This window comes from Prionailurus bengalensis, chromosome E2, assembly GCF_016509475.1.
Source record: "Prionailurus bengalensis isolate Pbe53 chromosome E2, Fcat_Pben_1.1_paternal_pri, whole genome shotgun sequence".
Taxonomy (NCBI): Eukaryota; Metazoa; Chordata; class Mammalia; order Carnivora; family Felidae; genus Prionailurus; species Prionailurus bengalensis.
In genome coordinates this window covers 10,894,931-10,912,347 of record NC_057352.1, presented here as the reverse complement: position 1 = coordinate 10,912,347, position 17,417 = coordinate 10,894,931, and the positions used below count along the sequence as shown (strand labels likewise).

At 59.2% G+C, this 17,417-nt stretch overlaps 2 protein-coding genes and 1 long non-coding RNA gene across 3 annotated transcripts in view; 2 read left to right on the top strand and 1 right to left on the bottom strand.

Moving 5' to 3' along the window:
* The window catches only part of PNMA8C (PNMA family member 8C), a 28,570-nt gene extending 22,440 nt beyond the window's left edge, over positions 1 to 6,130 (top strand). Inside the window, exon 2 of the mRNA XM_043600517.1 lies at positions 5,864 to 6,130. The gene's annotated coding sequence lies outside the window, so the exon portion shown is untranslated. The remainder of the gene's footprint in view (positions 1 to 5,863) is intronic.
* On the bottom strand, positions 955 to 3,016 carry PNMA8B (PNMA family member 8B). The gene is given in 7 exon segments (XM_043601014.1): positions 955 to 1,256; positions 1,259 to 1,491; positions 1,494 to 1,532; positions 1,535 to 1,720; positions 1,881 to 2,057; positions 2,060 to 2,126; positions 2,129 to 3,016. Coding segments are annotated over 7 exon segments (1,104 nt in total). The 5' UTR covers positions 2,264 to 3,016; the 3' UTR covers positions 955 to 989.
* A 6,954-nt stretch (positions 6,131 to 13,084) lies between the features above and the next one.
* LOC122494957 lies at positions 13,085 to 15,726 on the top strand. The gene is made up of 3 exons (XR_006300303.1): positions 13,085 to 13,276; positions 13,857 to 14,115; positions 15,270 to 15,726. It is a non-coding gene; the product is annotated as an uncharacterized LOC122494957 (long non-coding RNA).
* The last annotated feature ends 1,691 nt before the right edge of the window (positions 15,727 to 17,417 follow it).

Sequence of the window (17,417 nt, the reverse complement as noted above, 5' to 3'; positions counted from 1 at the left end):
ACCTCTCCCCTCCCCTAGGGGCTGCCCCCTCTGCCCCTCACATTCCTCTTTCTGGAATCATCTCCTCCCCCAAGCAGGGAGGATCAGCCTTCAGGCCTCGGCTACACGTGGGGAGAGTGGGTGTCAACCCGCTGCCCAGCTGGGTGGCGGGGGCTCCATCCCAGATCCCAGGCCCCCGTGAGACCTGCTGGAGTGGGGGGACAGTGGCCCACAGACGCTGGCCAGAAGCAGGTCTCCGGAACCCTGGGGGCCTCCGGAGAGCCAGAAGGAACTCTCTGGCATGGCTGGCCTCCTCACTGCCCCATGTCCCCCCACTGCCACCTCCCCCCCATGCTAACCGGGTGCCACCTGGGTGGCCCGAGACACCGGCCCATCACCTGGGGCTGCTGCCTTCCGGAGGGGCAGAATCTCTCTCCTTCTTCCCTGGGGATCATCCCGCCACCTGCAAAGGAGGGACAGAGAGGGACCCGGGAGGCCGGCGGCGGGTGGCTCAGCAGAGCTCGGGTCCCAGGGTGAAGCCGGGAGGCCGCCTCTGTCGCAGGGCGTCGGGGGAGGGGGTTGCCGGGATGAGGGGGGGGAGGGTGAGGCCGCGCGTCTCCGGGTTCCCCTAGCGGCACTGGGGGGGTCAGTCTCTGGCCGCCACGACCCTTCTCACTACCGGCCGACTTGGAGACGGGGGTGGGGGAGGGTGAGCAGCTGACCCCTGGCCTCGCGGGCCTCCGCAAGGGCCCCGGCGCCCCTTCTTTTCTCGGTTCACCGCCTTCCCCTCCTGCCGCGGTCTCCGCCTCCGCCTCCCCTGCCCCCACCCCGCCTCCTGCCCGAGCCCGACGGGGCGGCGCCCGCTTGGCCCGCGGCCTCCTGGACCCCCCCCCCCGCCCCGGCCTCGGGCCCCGACTCCCCGCTCCCCGCCGCCTCCGAGCCCGCGCCCGGCTCGCCTCCCGCGCGCCCGCACCTCCCGCCTTCCCAGGCGCCTTCCTTGGCGTCGCTCGTCAGCCCCGCCGGGTCCCCGCGCCCGTGGAGGGGGGCTCGGGCTCGGCCAGGCTGGAAATGCGCTCCCGGCGGCTCCCGCGGCCCGTGGCCTTCCGCAGGACCACGGGGTCCACCCGGCGGCCCGCCTCGTCCACCTTCTCGCGGGCTCCCCGAGTGTCCCGGCGCGGGACGGGCAAGACCGCGGGGAGGGCCTCTGTCTGGCCTCGCTTGTCGCTCCAGCCCAGTGACTCCCTCACCCAAGCGACTTTCAGCATCTCCCCTCCCCGCCACGGGCCCACGGGGCCCACGGGTCCGCACAGGCCGCGATGGCCACAAACTCGGGACTGTCCACCCTCTCGTCTCCTGCCTCCCCGTTTCGCTGTGACTGGCTTTCGGGAGCGTCGCTGTCCCTGGGCTCCTGCTGCCACGTGTCTCTCACCGCCAGCAGGACCACTAAAGCCGGGCCGCACCCCCCTGGACGCCGGGGGTTCTCGCTGTGGAGGCTGAGGGCCTCGCCCCCCCAGGCTCTGCCTCCGCCGGCTCCTGCTTGGCTTCGTCCGTCCCGTCGCCAGGGCCAAGAACTCACGGGGACCCGCTCCTCCGCCCGCGTCTCTCTGCAGGGTCCACTCCTTCCTGAGCTCCTTGGCTGCCTCCTGGAGCGGGCGTGGAGCGCTCAGGTCGTCCTGGGCTAGCTCCCGGATCACCATCCCCAGAGAGTCGTGGGGCTCCCGCCTGGCTCCCTCTCCTGGCCCTGCTGGGCCCACCTACCTGTTGCCTCTGGCTGTGTTTCTGCGAGCCCAGCCCGGGGGCCCTTCCCTGGGGGGAGCCGGCCTTCCTAGGGGCGGGCCCTGAGCCCTGGGCCTGGGTCTCCCAAGCCAAGCGGGAGAGGGGGGCGTGTCCCCGGGGCCTGCAGCGCCTGTGGCCTGCCTCCGAGGGCCTCTGCTGCTCATCCAGCAGCAGGCCTTTCATCTGCCTCAGGACCCTTGTGTCCTCCACACGGTGGTGACACAGAACCCTCCGGACGCCGCCCTTGCCCGGGATCTGTCTGGGCACGGAGGCGTGATTTATGGCCCCTGCAAACTCCACCGGGCGGCCTCGGCCTTCTGGTCCCTCGCGGCCCTAGTGTTGCACAGCCTGCACGTGCCGGGGTGGGGGTGGGGGGCAGGAAGGCCGGCTGCAAGACGGCTTCGACGGCCTCCTCCTCCAGGCCCTCCGGGATGCCGGTGACCAGTAGGGCCCCGTGCATGTCCGCGCGCAGCCCCCTGCCCCAGTGGCCCAAAAGCCTCGCGCCCATGGTGCCTCCTGCCCACGGGCACAGATCGCGGGCGGGGGGAAGCCCGCAGCGGACTCGGGCTGGGGCGCCCTGTGCAAATCCGGCCCTGGAACAGCACTGCAGGCCTTGGGGTTCAGGTTCCAGCGAATGTGGCAAGGCTGAGAACTGGGGGTCTCGGGGCTCCCTCTGCCTCTAGCCGGCTGACGCGGCGACCTTTCTGACGCCCCCTCTCCTGGGCTGTTGAAGGATCCGCGGTGGGGGGGGGGTGAGGGGGGGGCTACGTGTCACGTTCAGGGATGCCACCAGCCAGGCTGTGATGCCCTTTTTCCCTGACAGCGGCCTGAGTGACGCCGCTCCTGCTCAGGGGCCCCGGAGGGCGGCGGCGCCGTGGTCACCTTAGCGGGCGAGGGGAGGGGAGCGGGGCCCGGCCGAGTCTGGGCGCTCACCTGCTCTCCAATCCGAGCAACGGCGAGGCGACCCGACTTCTAGGTCCTACGCCTGCGCGGATGGGTGCGCCCCTCCCCCAGCTGGGCCAGGTCTCCGTGGTAACGCTGCAGGCTGGAGAGGGAGTCAGCGTCGCTGGGGTCCAAAGTGCTGCTCCAAAGGACAGGAGGAAAGGAGAACGTGGAGACAGGCGGTCCCACCTGCACTGATGAGCCCAAAAAGGCCAAATCCACAGGGGACAGCGAGACGTCAGGACCGGACCTCCACGGTCCCCTTCGGGACAGTCCAGGTTTCAGCCGGGTGTAATCCCCTCCCCTGTGTGAAGGTGGAAGTCAGGATGTGACGCCGAAGTCTAGGAGGCCTTGGCCTCACACAGTGGTACCAGGACTCATTCTCGGGGAAGGAGCCCTGTTCAGCGTGACGGGTGTCACCCACGCGTCAGTAAGGGTCCGCGGGCTTCATATGTGAGGTGTATATATCATTGAGGGTATACAGACCTCATTCCCGGAGACCACGCTTCATTCTTGCTCGTATTCCTGGGTCGGAAATGGCACCTACAATCAGTCGTGTGTGTGTGTGTGTGTGTGTGTGTGTGTGTGTGTATCATGTTGTATGTGTATAATCTTCAGTGAGATCAGACCTGAATTCCGGTTCCCAGAGAAAGCATTTGCCCCTGGCCGGGGCCCATTCACGGGTGTGAATATCACAGGTACTCTAGACACGTTTCTTCCACATCCTTTATCCGCCCACTCTATGGAAATCAGGCTCTGTGGTCCAGCCGTCCCATGTCTATCTTAGTTCTCCTTCTCCAGTCCCCCCGCCTCCCCCAATCCCGGGAAGGTTTCTGAACCGCCCCCAGGCCTGGGTTCCGCTCCTCTGTTAGACGGCAATAACCATGAACCCTACCTCCTAGGACTCTGGTGGGGGTTAAAGTGGAGGATCCATGGAAGAAAGCCCTTTGGAACAGATGCTGGCCCAGAGTGGGTGTTCCCTAGAAGGTCACCGCCGTGGAAATCATTTATTGAGGACTTAGCATTATATAAGCATTTGTTAAATAAAATGAGGCATCCAAACACCTTGGGCTTTTTTTTTTTTTTCTTTTTTCTTTCTCTTGTATGTAGGAAGAGAGTTTATAGCAATGTTACCATGGCTACGGGGAGGGGGGGACCAAACTGCTTACTCACTTCCCTACCAACCCCCCTGAAGCCCTTCCTATGTTCCCTGCTTTTCCCTTCTCTTCCCTTCCTGATCCCCCAGTGGATGGGACCCTTGTCTCCAGAGCAAAGTGGTCCAACAGAAATCTAATTGGAGCTCCAAAGGCAAGCCACATGTGTAATATTGAATTTGCTCTGGCCGCCTTCAGTAAATACAAGGAAGCAGGGGGATTTCATTTCATTCTAAGAACAGGCGCCTGGGTGGCTCAGTCGGGTAAGCAACCGACTTCAGCTCAGGTCACGACCTCATGGCTCAGTTCCTGAGTTCGAGCCCCGCGTGAGCGCTGAGCCTGCTTTGGATCTTCTGTCCTCCTCTCTCTCTCTGCCCCTCCCCTGCTCGCCCTATCTTAACAATAAAATAAAATCTTTTTTTTAAAAAAAGAATGGATTTCATGTATCCTGAAATGTACACAATACGACCACTTACGTATCATCAATTTGAAACAATTATTTTTTTAAATTTATTATTCTTGAGGGAGGGAGAGAGAGAGAGGGAGAGAAGGAATCCCAAGCAGGTTCCTTGCTGGGACGCCCGTGAACAGCCCTGACTTGTTCCATATCTTCCATGCCCCTCAGATGTACCACCAGGCATTCACGTCTGTGCAGAATCGATTTACAAGGATCTGAGCCCAGAGTCCAACTCTGCTTTGTACATAAACACGATGCATCTTTTTTAAAAATTTTTTAAAAAGTTTTTTTCATTTTTGAGACACGGAGAGAGAGAGACAGAGCGCAAGCAGGGGAGGGGCAGAGAGAGAGGGAGACACAGAATCCGAAGCAGGTTCCAGGCTTCGAGCTGTCAGCAAAGAGCCCCACGCGGGGCTCGAACCCACAAACCGTGAGATCCTGAACTTGTTACGGAACCGGGCTGGAACGCTGGCGGAAAAACCAAGCGGCACTCAGAGATCTTGGTGGATCGGCGATTCATTTAACACCGGTGGGCTCAGAGGAGACCGTTTCTCCAAAGATCTGAGCCCCGAATGCGAGCGGGAAGGGTAATTTATAGTTGTAAGCCTCCATATTTCGGGGCGGAGGGTTCGCGCACGCAGCAAACAAAGGAAGAAGAATCCAGACGAGGGGTCTCTAAGCTAGAGACCAGAGTTTGTTTTAGCCCCATGGGGCCACCTTTGGCGTATTTTATTCACTTGTCCAACAACGTGAGCTGAAGTTGGATGCTTAACCGACTGAACCACCCAGGCGCCCCCACGACACGTCTTTCCAAACACGGTTTTCATTGCCACTGACCAGGCCCGCTTTTGTTCTAGTGTCTGTGCCCCACTTCCAAGTAATTCCATCTGGCCTCCCCTCCCCTTACCTCTACATCCACACTTGGTCATGAACGGCAGGTGCGACCATCTGTCCTCTTCACCCCCCTTTCTGGCTGCTGTGTCCCCCCAGAAGCTGGCCCCATTCCTTTCTCTCCCGGGAGGCGGGGTGGGGGGGGGGGGCGGGAAGTGGGGCAGAGTGGGTGGGGACACGGTCCCAGAAGCCAAGTAGAGAATCAGAGAGTCTCAGAAACTTCCGGAAGAAGACTGTGGCACCCAAGAAACGGAAACCTTGCAGAAGCTCCAGGGCACAGGATCGGAGCAGGCCTTGAACTCTGAGCCCTGTGAGCGAACGATCCCACGGGCACCAGCCAGGCAGGGCGATAGGAAGCCCGAATGTCCTGCCCGGCCCTGGCTGTTGCCTCCACGGTTCCCATAGAAACAGCTGGAAGAGAAGGGCATATCAAATGCTTGGCACAATTCCTCTCCCACCTCCCTGTGTCTGAGGGGAAGGGAAACAGAACAAAATAAAAAACCCGAGCCTGCTTGTGAAATGGCAAAAGCAACCATCGGGACAGGGGTTCTCATAGTGTGCTCCAGGAACCCGTAGGGGTTCCCAGAGGCACTTCAGGGGGTCCATGGGATCAAAGCTGGGGTCACGAGAGGACTAACGCGTTATTTGCCTTTTTCACTCTCAGTCTCTCCCCAGCGTTCGGTGGAATTCTCCAGAGGCTATGCGGCGTGGCGATGTTGCAACGGGCTGAACGCAGAAGCAGGTAGGAGGATTTCCAGTAACCTCTGTTGAATCAGGCACGAAGGAGATTTGCGAGAACGTAACACGACGCCATTCTCCTCTTGAATCGGTTGATTTGGGAAAATAAGAGCTATTTAATTAGTTAAGTTAGTTAGTTTTTTAATGTTTTTATGCATCTTTGAGAGAAAGAGAGAGACAGAGCGCGAGCAGGGGGAGGGGCAGAGAGAGAGGGAGACACCGAATCGGAAGCAGGCTCCGGGCTCTGAGCCGTCAGCCCAGAGCCCGACGCGGGGCTCGAACTCACGGACCGCGAGATCGTGACCTGGCTGAAGTCGGACGCTTTAACCGACTGCGCCACCCAGGCGCCCCCCCCCCCCCCCCCCCCGATCACGGTTTTAAGACACGGCTGCAAGTTCCGGGTCGCCCCTAGAGGTGGGGGTCCGCATCCCCCTTCCTTGAACCTGAGCCTGGGCGAGCTTTGCGGCTGCCCCCAGTGATAACGTGTGGCGGGAAGGATGTCCTGGGGCTTCCAAGGCCAGGAACAGAAGGCTTTTGTGTGCAACTCAGCTGCCGGGCTGCGAGGAGGCCTGATTCAGACGGATAGACCGCTTGGAGGCACGCCAGTCCCCCGGTCAGGCCACCCCGCACCAGGCCCTGGTCACAGGAGAGACGAAGCCTCCAAGGGCTCCCAGACCTTTGCCGTTGGTGTCACCTCAACCAAGGCCCCAGACCTCGTAGGGCTGAGAGAAGCTGTTCCCAACGGCGCGCTTTCAGCGCTGTTGACCGCAGAATCCGTGAGCGTAAGCAAAAGTTGTGGTTTTATGGCACGAAGTTGGGGGTGGCGGGGTACCCAGCAGAAGTACGGGGCACACGCCTGTCTGCATCTCTCCCGCCTCCCCGCCCCCCACCCCACGCTGCTAAAGACGTGACGATCCACACCCTCGCCCCATCCTCTTGGGCCGAGTGGGACAGTCCCTGGCACGCGTCCCAGATGCAGATTGCCGGGAGGTAGGGTCTGTGGACTGCTCCCTCTCCCGAGTCCCCCAAGCCACCCAGTGCAAGGACTGTCCCCGTTCACGCCCCCACCGTTAGCGCTTGAGGATTCCCGGGCCCCGACCCCCTCTCCCAACGCGGGACGTTATCCAGCCTTCGAAGATTTGTCTGTCTAATGAGTGCAAAGTGATGGCTCCTTGTTCCCTTCCCGCCGTGGTAGGACCTGCCATTTGCCCAAGACGGGGGGACAGAGTTGGGGGAGGGGGTCCCAGGCAGGACACCGCGGTCTCAGGTTCAAGGATCGGATCTATCTCGCCCGTGGGCGGGGCGGGGCGGGGGGGGGGGCAGGGAGCTCACACCCGTCCTCCACAAGGCGTCACAAACTTGACCCTGCCTCTCCCCTTTCTATGGCTCCAGTGCCCTCCTCGCGGCGGCCCTTGAGGCCCCCTGCACACTGCAGTCCTGCCCTCCTCCCCGGGGGTCTGTCCAGCCTGGAGCACAGGGGTCGCGCGTGAAGCTCCCCTCGGGAGGGAGCCCTGTGTCCCCCCACCCCACCGCCCGAGGGACTGTGAACCCCAGGAGGGCAGGGCCTGGGCTGTCTCAGTCGTGGCTGGGTCTCCCGCTAGGCGGGAGCAGGCTGTGGGAGAGCGTGTGGGGAAGGAAGATGAGCCAAGAAAGCAACGGAGAAAGGAGGGGAGAGAAGAGAAGGAGGAAGGATCTGTAAAGTTCTGGCTTCATTCTTTTCTGAGCCGTGTCCCCAAGCGCCCACCAGAGGGCGCTCTGAGCCAGCACATCCCTCCCGCAGGGCCTCAGGCTCCCCGACAGACAAAACCGGATCGTAAGGAAGAGGGTTGCTGCGGAGCCTTTCTACCCAAAGCCCCACTGCGTCCTAGGAGTGCGCTTCGGCCGCCAGGCGCCTAACTCCACGCAGCAGCTCAGAGTAACTTACGAAGGAGGAAAGCGAGGCTCAGAGGCGTTGTTTAACTTTCCCAGGGTCACACAGCACCTAAACTGAAAAGAAGCTTCCAGCTCTGACCTTGGTGACCCAACAAAGTTGTGCTCCTTGGTCACATCCACCAGTCCCCACGGGCCTGGCCCTGACACTCCCCCCCCCCCCCCCCACTTAGCCACACTCCGCCCCCCCCCTCCCCCAACCATTCCATCTGGCCACTGGGGCCCTTGTAAACCAACCACCTGGAAGGCACTTCTTCCCTTACGCTACCCCGCAGAGGGCCACCTCCTCCCTTCAGGCTCAGCTCGGTGTCACCTCCCGCGGGAGGGAGAGCAGTGACCCTCACCCAGGAGATGCGCAGCCGTTCTGGGGAGGGAGCCGCTGTTCCCTGACCCAGAACCGGCTTCAGCTCTTCCGACCCATTTCCCCCTGAGAATCCAGGCCTTTCCCTGATAATGCTCACGTCTCTATGTGATTGTGGGAACCCCCTCCCCCACCACAGACCAGGTGGTTCCTGTGGGGACCACTAACCCTCACACACCCAAGCCTGGCCAATCAGAGAACTCATTCGCCTTCCCAATCTCTGTGATTGCAGGCACGTGACCCAACTGATCCAATGGGAGTCGGTCCTCAGTCTCTGGCTGAATAAATGAATGAAAGGGCCCTGGAACCAGCCATGCCTGAAGCCAATCAACCCGAACATTTATAGTAACACGAGCCGATGAATTCCCTCTTCTGCTTAATCCAGGATAATTTGGGTTTCTGCACTTGGGACCCAACGAGTGCTGTGTAATGTGCCCCCTGAAACATTCTGCAAGCCCTGCCCCAAAAGAAGGTGTGCAGTGGGGCTCTCCGTGCCTGCCAGATAACACCTCTGGCTCCAAGGGCTGGGACAGGGCTTGGAGGGATAAAGAAAAGGGTCTTCCCGATTTCTCAGACCCAGCATCACCACTTGCCATACGTTCTTGGGGCTTCTCGCTTCCCTCCAGGGACCCCAGGTCTCATACCAACAGGGGACCAGTGAAGGCAGTCTCACTGCCCCCGCTGGAGCAGACCATCAGCGAGCAATTTGTCAGACACGGTGTTTGCAAGACAGACCCATGCTTGGGCAGACTGGCATCTCGACCACAGGTAGGCTGAGGAGAAAGACATCACTGAGGGCGCCTGGGTAGCTCAGTCGGTTAAGCATCTGACTTGGGCTCAGGTCATGATCTCACAGTTCGGGAGTTCGAGCCCTGCTTTGGGCAAGACCCGCTTCTCTCTCTCTCTCTTTCTCTCTCTCTGATCCTCATGGGATTCTCTTTCTCTCTCTGCCCTTCACTCACGTGCTCCCTCCCCCCCCCCTCGCTCTCAAAAAAAAGAGGGACACCCAGGTGGCTTAGTCAGATAAGTGTCCAACTTCAGCTCAGGTCATGATCTCACGGTTCGTGAGTTCGAGCCCCATGTCGGGTCTGTGATGACAGCACAGCGCAGAGCCTGCTTCAGATTCTGTATCCCCTCTCTCTCTCTCTGCCCCTCCCCCACTCGAACATTGTCTCTTTCAAAAATACATAAACCTAAAAAAGAAAAAGAAAATCACTGGTTTCACACCTCATATCTTGCCCAGATAGAAGGAGGGGCGTTCCTCCTGTGGTCTGGGACTGGCTCACCACCACAGTGTGCCCAGAGAGGAGGGGAGGGCAGGGGAGAGGAGGGGCAAAGCCTGGGGCTTGAGGAGACCCTTCTGGAAGCATCGTGGGGTGCGGCAGCCCTGAAACACACTGGGGCAGCGCTTTGAGTGTCCATGGGGGCAGTTATTGAGATATTATTAAAGTGAGCTCCTAGGGGTCCCTATGATATGATTATTAGTGGTGTCCCAGGGGCTCTCCCCGGAAGCCCAAAGCCCCGCCCGCTCAGCCTGGGTCTCATCCAGCCACCTCGGGGCATGCAGCCCTGCCTGAGCAAGGCTTCTCTTGCCCTGTCACACCCAGCTTTAGCTTCAGTTCAGACCCTGCCCTCCGGCCCTGAACATTAAACTCACCCCAGATGCAGAGTAACCCCCCCACCCCCCATTAAAAGCCCGGTTCCAGGAGATTGGCCCCGGGTCAGTGAGACCCAGTTCTCTGGGTGAGATGCACCGTCCTGAATCATGAAAGGGCCCAGTGAGCTCTTTAACACAAATGCTCAGCCCCTGGCAACAGCCTAAAAGTGGTTGCCATGGAGATGGCAACAGCCACCTCGGAGAGAGACGGATGCCAGCACCAGGCTTGGCAGAGAGAAACTGCCAGAATGAAGAAGAAGGCGGTGCCTGTTTCACACTTGGCTGGAGCTGGAGACCAGGGATCCAACCCAGGAGGGGCCGGCAGTTGGGGGGAGGGGGTGGGGGGGAGGGGGCTGCTCCCAGACACCTCACCCAGGCTGGTCTCACGGCCAAGCCTGCAGGGAGCCTGGTCAAACCAGCAAAGACACCGTAAGCTCCCCCCCACCCCCCGCGGAGCCTCCAACAGCCCAGAAGAGGGGGCGTCAGAAAGGCCGCCGCGTCAGCCGGCTAGAGGCAGAGGGAGCCCCGAGACCCCCGGTTCTCAGCCTTGCCACATTCGCTGGAACCTGAACCCCAAGGCCTGCAGTGCTGTTCCAGGGCCGGATTTGCACAGGGCGCCCCAGCCCGAGTCCGCTGCGGGCTTCCCCCCGCCCGCGATCTGTGCCCGTGGGCAGGAGGCACCATGGGCGCGAGGCTTTTGGGCCACTGGGGCAGGGGGCTGCGCGCGGACATGCACGGGGCCCTACTGGTCACCGGCATCCCGGAGGGCCTGGAGGAGGCGGCCGTCGAAGCCGTCTTGCAGCCGGCCTTCCTGCCCCCCCACCCCCACCCCGGCACGTGCAGGCAACCCGCATCCCGGCAACCCCCTCCCCCGACGCCCTGCGACAGAGGCGGCCTCCCGGCTTCACCCTGGGACCCGCGCTCTGCTGAGCCACCCGCCGCCGGCCTCCCGGGTCCCTCTCTGTCCCTCCTTTGCAGGTGGCGGGATGATCCCCAGGGAAGAAGGAGAGAGATTCTGCCCCTCCGGAAGGCAGCAGCCCCAGGTGATGGGCCGGTGTCTCGGGCCACCCAGGTGGCACCCGGTTAGCATGGGGGGGAGGTGGCAGTGGGGGGACATGGGGCAGTGGGGAGGCCAGCCATGCCAGAGAGTTCCTTCTGGCTCTCCGGAGGCCCCCAGGGTTCCGGAGACCTGCTTCTGGCCAGCGTCTGTGGGCCACTGTCCCCCCACTCCAGCAGGTCTCACGGGGGCCTGGGATCTGGGATGGAGCCCCCGCCACCCAGCTGGGCAGCGGGTTGACACCCACTCTCCCCACGTGTAGCCGAGGCCTGAAGGCTGATCCTCCCTGCTTGGGGGAGGAGATGATTCCAGAAAGAGGAATGTGAGGGGCAGAGGGGGCAGCCCCTAGGGGAGGGGAGAGGTCCTGTGGGAGAAGAGGAGAGAGGAGAGGTGGGAAGGGTGGGGGCAGGGGAGGAGGAGGAGGAAGCAAGAGGAAAGAGCAGCAGCCCTGCCCCCCTCAGCCACAGCTGAGACAAGGGACCCAGCTCTTCAAGGCCAAGGCCGGCCACCTGCCACCGTCCCGGGCTGAATCTTCCACTCAGGCCGCCCAGGGATTCCCAGACATCCTCAATTATTGGCCAAAATTTGCACCTCTGGGTAGATCACATAAAATCCCGATTTCTGGCTTCTGTCTGTGGCAGTGAGGGCAGCACACTTCCAACAGGCCTGGGGTCCCCTCACCCCCCATCCCCGTTGTCCCTACAGCTGTCCCCTTCCTCGGGTCCCGTGGGCTGACCGACCCCTAGGCGCTGGCCTTGCAGCCCCGGCTTAAGAGGATGAAGGGTCCCCGTTTCTCCCTCTGAGTGAATTAAACACGGGAAGGACCCCGAGGCGGCGCCTGAGGGAGCAGGGCCAGTCCAGCCTGGGCCAGAGTTCCCGTCCCCAGGTGGTGACGGGCCCATCGTGCCAGGAGGGCCCTCCCTCCACGTCTCCAGGAAGGCACAGGGGGCTGGGGGTGTCCCCACGGCCGGACTGCACTGTCCGACCCCCACCTCGGGACACCAGAATGCTTCAGTTACACGGGGAGGAGTCTCCTTTAGGGCTGCAGGGACCTCCATGGGACAGTGACTGAGATCACCTGGCAGCAGTCAGGATGCCCTGGGGCTGGGGAGGAAGCCCGTCCTCCCTGGGGGCGATGGCCCTGGTCTGAGTGGCCTCTGCAGCCGCCTGGGGGCGGGGCAGGAGGGCGGAGCATCCCTGGGCTCCTCTCCTGGAGCCCCTGTCCCCCGGGGCCCCTCAGGAAAGCGAATGGAGCCTTCTGGTCTGGTCTCAATGTGCTCTGGACGAAGGGGGAGGGGAGTGTCTGAGGTTGGGCCGCCACCCTGGGACTGCCCTGTCACCAATCTGCAGCCTGTTCCCCCCCACACACACCCACCACTCCCCGCCCCGGGTTGCCTCACCCAATACAAGCCTTGTCCACACCCAGGCTTCTCAGGCCCAGAGCAGGGACGCGTTTGTAATTTGGAGATAAGAGGGCCCCACGTTCAAGGCTGATAACCCACTTGGCCCCCTGGTCCTTGGTCTGTGCTCTAGCGGGGATTCTAGCCAGCGACCCTCTGATGGCTGGGTGCTGGCCATATGGGTTTTAAGTATTTTTGTGTCATTTCTGCCTCCAGCCATCTTCTCTGGACGAAAGAGAGAGAGCAGAAAGACCTGGTCCCCTCCCCAACAGGGACCGGCCGAGGAAGCCGGTTGAAAATGGGTTTCCCCAGCTCCAGGCTGGACACACTGATGTCCCTGAGAGCTCTGAAATCGAGTGGGTGCAGAGTGGGGAGACACGAAACTTTTTCATTTTGTGTCCGCACCTGTATGGACCACCTACAATCTTCCTTTCCCCTGAGAAAAGTCCCTCCAATCCTGTTTATTTTTTAAAATGAAAAAAAGTTTTTTTGACATTCATTTAATTTTCGAGAGAGGGAGAGAGTGTGTGTGTGTGTGTGTGTGTGTGCGCAAGCGGGGGAGGGGCAGAGAGAGAGGGAGACACAGAATCCGAAGCAGGCTCCAGGCTCCGAGCCGTCAGCACAGAGCCCCAGGCGGGGCTCGAACTCCCGAACCGCGAGATCGTGACCTGAGCCGAAGTCGGCCGCTCGACTGACTGAGCCTCCCAGGCACCCCCATCCAATTCTGTTTCAAACTCCATCCTCCTCTCCTCCCCGGCCCCCTCTTTTGGGGTCTGGGCCCCCACCGTATTCACTGAGGGTGAAGGCCACGCAGGGAGACACGTGTCTCGGATCTGTCCTATCAATGCCAAGGTTCCTCGGTGGGCTTTATGGCTTCTTCAGCCACCACCGACTCCGATTCCGAGTTCTGTTGCTACAGCGTTCATGAAGCACAGGTATGGAATCTTTGGACGTGATTAGGGATGAAGGGAAAATCATAAAACAAAGAGGATAACAGATACTCTATCCCCCTAAGTGATACTGCTCCCAAGAAATTAACAGAGCGTATTCCCCGGAACCAGGACGGGGAACCACGAAGCGTCTGTACGGGTCACCTATTGCTGGGTTGGAAATTGTCCCCAAGCCTAGCAGCGTAAAGCAACAATGTGGGTTCCTATCTCACATTTTCTGAGGGTCAGGAATCTGGGAGCTGCCTCTGGGTGCTTCTGGCTCGAGGTCTGTCCTGAATGTGCAATCAGGATGTCGGCGTGGGGCCGCTGTCATCCGAAGGCTTGTCCGGGGCCGGAGGGCGTGCTTCCCAGATGGCTCACTCCCCGTGGCTGTTGGCTGGACAGCCAGTGCCTCTCCTCACGTAGGCCTCCCTGGGGGACTGACGCGGCAGTCGGCTGCCCCCAGAACGCGCGTTGGCAGAGGGAGAGCACGGAGGCCTCGATGCCTCCTCATACTATGCCTCAGAAGCCACACGCAGCCACTCCTGCCCTTTTCCGTTTGTTGAAAGTGAGCCTCTGTGTCCAGACCTCACTCACGGGGAGTAGACGTAAGCTCCGCCTCTGGAAGGGAAGAGCATCCGAGAGTGTGTGGGCAGAGTCTGAAAGCAGCACGGAGATCCCGACCATTCCTGGTTCATCTCCTGCCTAACTCATGAAAGTGAAAGCCACACATGCAGCGGGGGACACGTGGCTCCCTCAGAAGTTCCTGCGAAAGCAACGGGCTAGCTGATTTTCTCCAATTCTCCATCCCAGCGCGGGCTCCTGCATTAGGATTTGGCTTGGGGGTAAGTGGCAAAAGGTCTGTAATGGCCTCACGGGCAAATTCCTTCTTTTCTGGAAAGCACCTTCTGCCTGTGCAGGAATCTGCAGTTTCTGCCCTGTCTAGATCTAGGGAACAGTGAGACAGGCAGTGAAATTACAGCGGAGAATCATTACAGGGCAAAAAAGGAAGCCCAGTGCACCATTAAAGAGATTTTCCGGGACGAGTCACAGAATCTTCAGCATATAGTGGCTCACACACAGGCAAGAAAGTCAAGCAGTGGAAGTTGCTGGGGTTTGAATTAGCAGCCCAACAATGTCAGTTTCAGAGTCTGTGATTCTCCTGGCCTCTCCTCACAAGAAGAGAGTCACAAGATAGCTGCAGCAGCTCCAGACATCACATCACACACCGTGTTCAAAGACAGGAAGCAGGGGACCGCAGAAAGCAGGACATTTCTCTTCGTTAAGGGTGGGAACGCCTTCTCCCAGAATTCCTCGGCAGACCTCCTTTTATGTACCTTTGGCCAGTACTGAGTCGCTTGACTACCCCCTGACCAGGGTGAGGCTGATTAAGGTCAAAAAAGCTTGCTTGCTTTCTTTCTTTCTTTCTTTCTTTCTTTCTCTCCTTCTTTCCTTCTTTCTTTCTTTCAATGTTTATTTTTTAGACAGAGAGAGAGAGAGAATGCGCACAAGTGGGGAGGAACAGTGAGAGAGGAAGACTGAGGATCCAAAGTGGGCTCTGTGCTGACAGTGCAGAGGCCAAAGTAGGGCTCAAACTCACAAACAGGGAGATCGTGACCTGAGCTAAAGTCAGATGCTTAACCGACTGAGCCACCCAGGCACCCCCAAAGAAGTTCTCTCTTCTACTTGAACAAAATCTAGAGGCGCCTAGAGTCCCCGTTCGGCCCACTTCTCTCCCTCACATCAGCTGCCTGGTCTCTCTCTGGATATTTGAGTTTGGGAGCCCTGCTCGAGTGTGAGCACGGGTCAGCTAGGGATGTTTTGGTTACAAATCAGAGAAAACCAAACTGATAGCAGGCATAAAGATATAAAGATATTTCTTAGTTTCTTAATTACAGCTTTGGAGGAAAGAGGCTTCTGGGTTTAGTTAGCAGGCCAAGTATGCTATTGAGAACCCAGAATTGTTCTATTCCTCCGATTGTTGTTCTTTGCCTTCCAGTTTATTGCCTCACGGTCACAACATGGCTGCTGAGCTCCGGACATCACCTTCTCCCACAACAGGTAAAAAAATGGATAGGTGGGGTGGTGACAGCCCTCTCCTATCCTGCTTCTCCTCTTTTATCCAGTCACAAACCTATTTCCCAAAAGCGGCCAGCACACTCATCGGCCAGAACTGGGTCACTGCCTACCTGCCCCTACAAAGGAGTCTAGGAAACAGGACAGCTGGCTTTTTTCACCACTTTGGTATGAGGTGGTAAATGGGAGAGGAGTTGTTCGTGGCTGTCAGATCAGCCAATCAACACTATCGGTGACTGACGTGACCTCATGCCCACTGCAAGAATAATTTTTAAACATCGAGAGAGAAAGAGAGAGAGAGATGGAGATATTCTTTCTCTCCCGCAGTGGCAGTGGGAGAGATACTATTTTGCATCATAAAATCCATCTACAGAATCAGCTTCCGGGGGGGGGGGGGGGCGGGGAAGAATCGGCTTCAAGAAGGTGACAGATTGAAACCATTCCCCAAGCATCTATCCGGTTTTCCTGTGCAGCCAGTAGCCTCCGTTACCAACCTCGCCGGTTCCCTTGTTCACTTAAGCCTGTCCTTGGAAAGAATTTGAACAAGAGCCTGGGAGAGTCTCTTAGAAATTGTTGCAATAGCCAAAGAAAAACGCCCCCCCCAAGGCAGCCTACGTTTCTGGTTGGCTGTCTCCCTTGGCTGTTCGTTGCCATGGTGACGACGAGGTTAACCGGCCTCAATTTTTTATTTATTTTTTTTTTAATTTTTTTTTCAATGTTTATTTATTTTTGGGACAGAGAGAGACAGAGCATGAACGGGGGAGGGGCAGAGAGAGAGAGGGAGACACAGAATCGGAAACAGGCTCCAGGCTCCGAGCCATCAGCCCAGAGCCCGACGCGGGGCTCGAACTCCCGGACCGCGAGATCGTGACCTGGCTGAAGTCGGACGCTTAACCGACTGCGCCACCCAGGCGCCCCTGGCCTCAATTTTTTAAAGAATAAATCGTCGTGGGTCTTCTCCGTCACATCAGGAAAGGATCACTTCCCTTCCACGAGCACTTTGAAATAAGAGCCCAAGGCTCTTCTAGATTTGTTGTTTCTGGACCCCAAAATAGCCACCCTTCCTCTGATTGTTCCTTCCGTCAGAAGCGAAGTTTCTACGGAACAGTGTTTCTCCCACTCATCCTGATGTGTCCAATGTCAAGGGCGTTCATGTAGGAGGGACGGAGCTGAGGCCTTGGCTGGGGTGCCCGGTGGCTGGGCTGGTGAAGCGTCCGACTTCGGCTCGGGTCGTGATCTCGCGGTCCGTGGGTTCGAGGCCCGCGTCGGGCTCTGTGCTGACGGCTCAGAGCCTGGAGCCTGCTTCCGATTCTGTGTCTCCCTCGCTCTGTGCCCCTACCCGCCCCCCTTCCAAAAATTAATAAACATTAAAAAAAAAAATTTTTTTTTTTTAAAGGCTGCTGTCATCTCGAGGCGGAAGACTGCTTCCAAACTCACTCACCTGGCCGTGGGCAGGCCTCAGGGGCTCACAGGCTGTTGGGGACAGACATGAGTCCCCGCCCCTGGGCCTGTCCATCCAGCAGCTCCCAATATGGCAGCCAGGCCCCGCAAGACAGAGAGTGTGGCCAGGACAGAAGTCAGTCTTTTTGTAACCTAGTCCCTGAAGGGGCATCCCATCCCTTTCGCCATTTATTTGTTAGAAGCCTGTCACCAGGACCAGCCTACACTCACAGGGGCATAGACCCCAGGATCGTGCAAATACCAGGAGGCAATGCTAGAGGTCGCCTCTCCTAAGGAGACAGGCTAAGGTGATAATCAATGTGACCAGGGCTCCATCTGGTGGGAAGGGATGGCGAACGGCAGGGGACGTGACAAGACGGGAAGTTTTATTTCTAACAAATTTTTTTTTTTTGAGAGAGAGAGAGCATGCACACAGGAGCAGTGGCAGGGAGGGAGGGAGAGACAATCCCAAGCAGGCGCCACGCTCAGCGCGGAACCCGACCGGGGGCTCGATCTCACCGCCGTGAGATTGTGACCCGAGCCGAAATCGGGAGCTGGGCGCTTGACCGACTGAGCCACCCAGGCGCCCCGTAACAATTTTAACTTCGTAGTTGCGTTGCCAGAAAAAAAA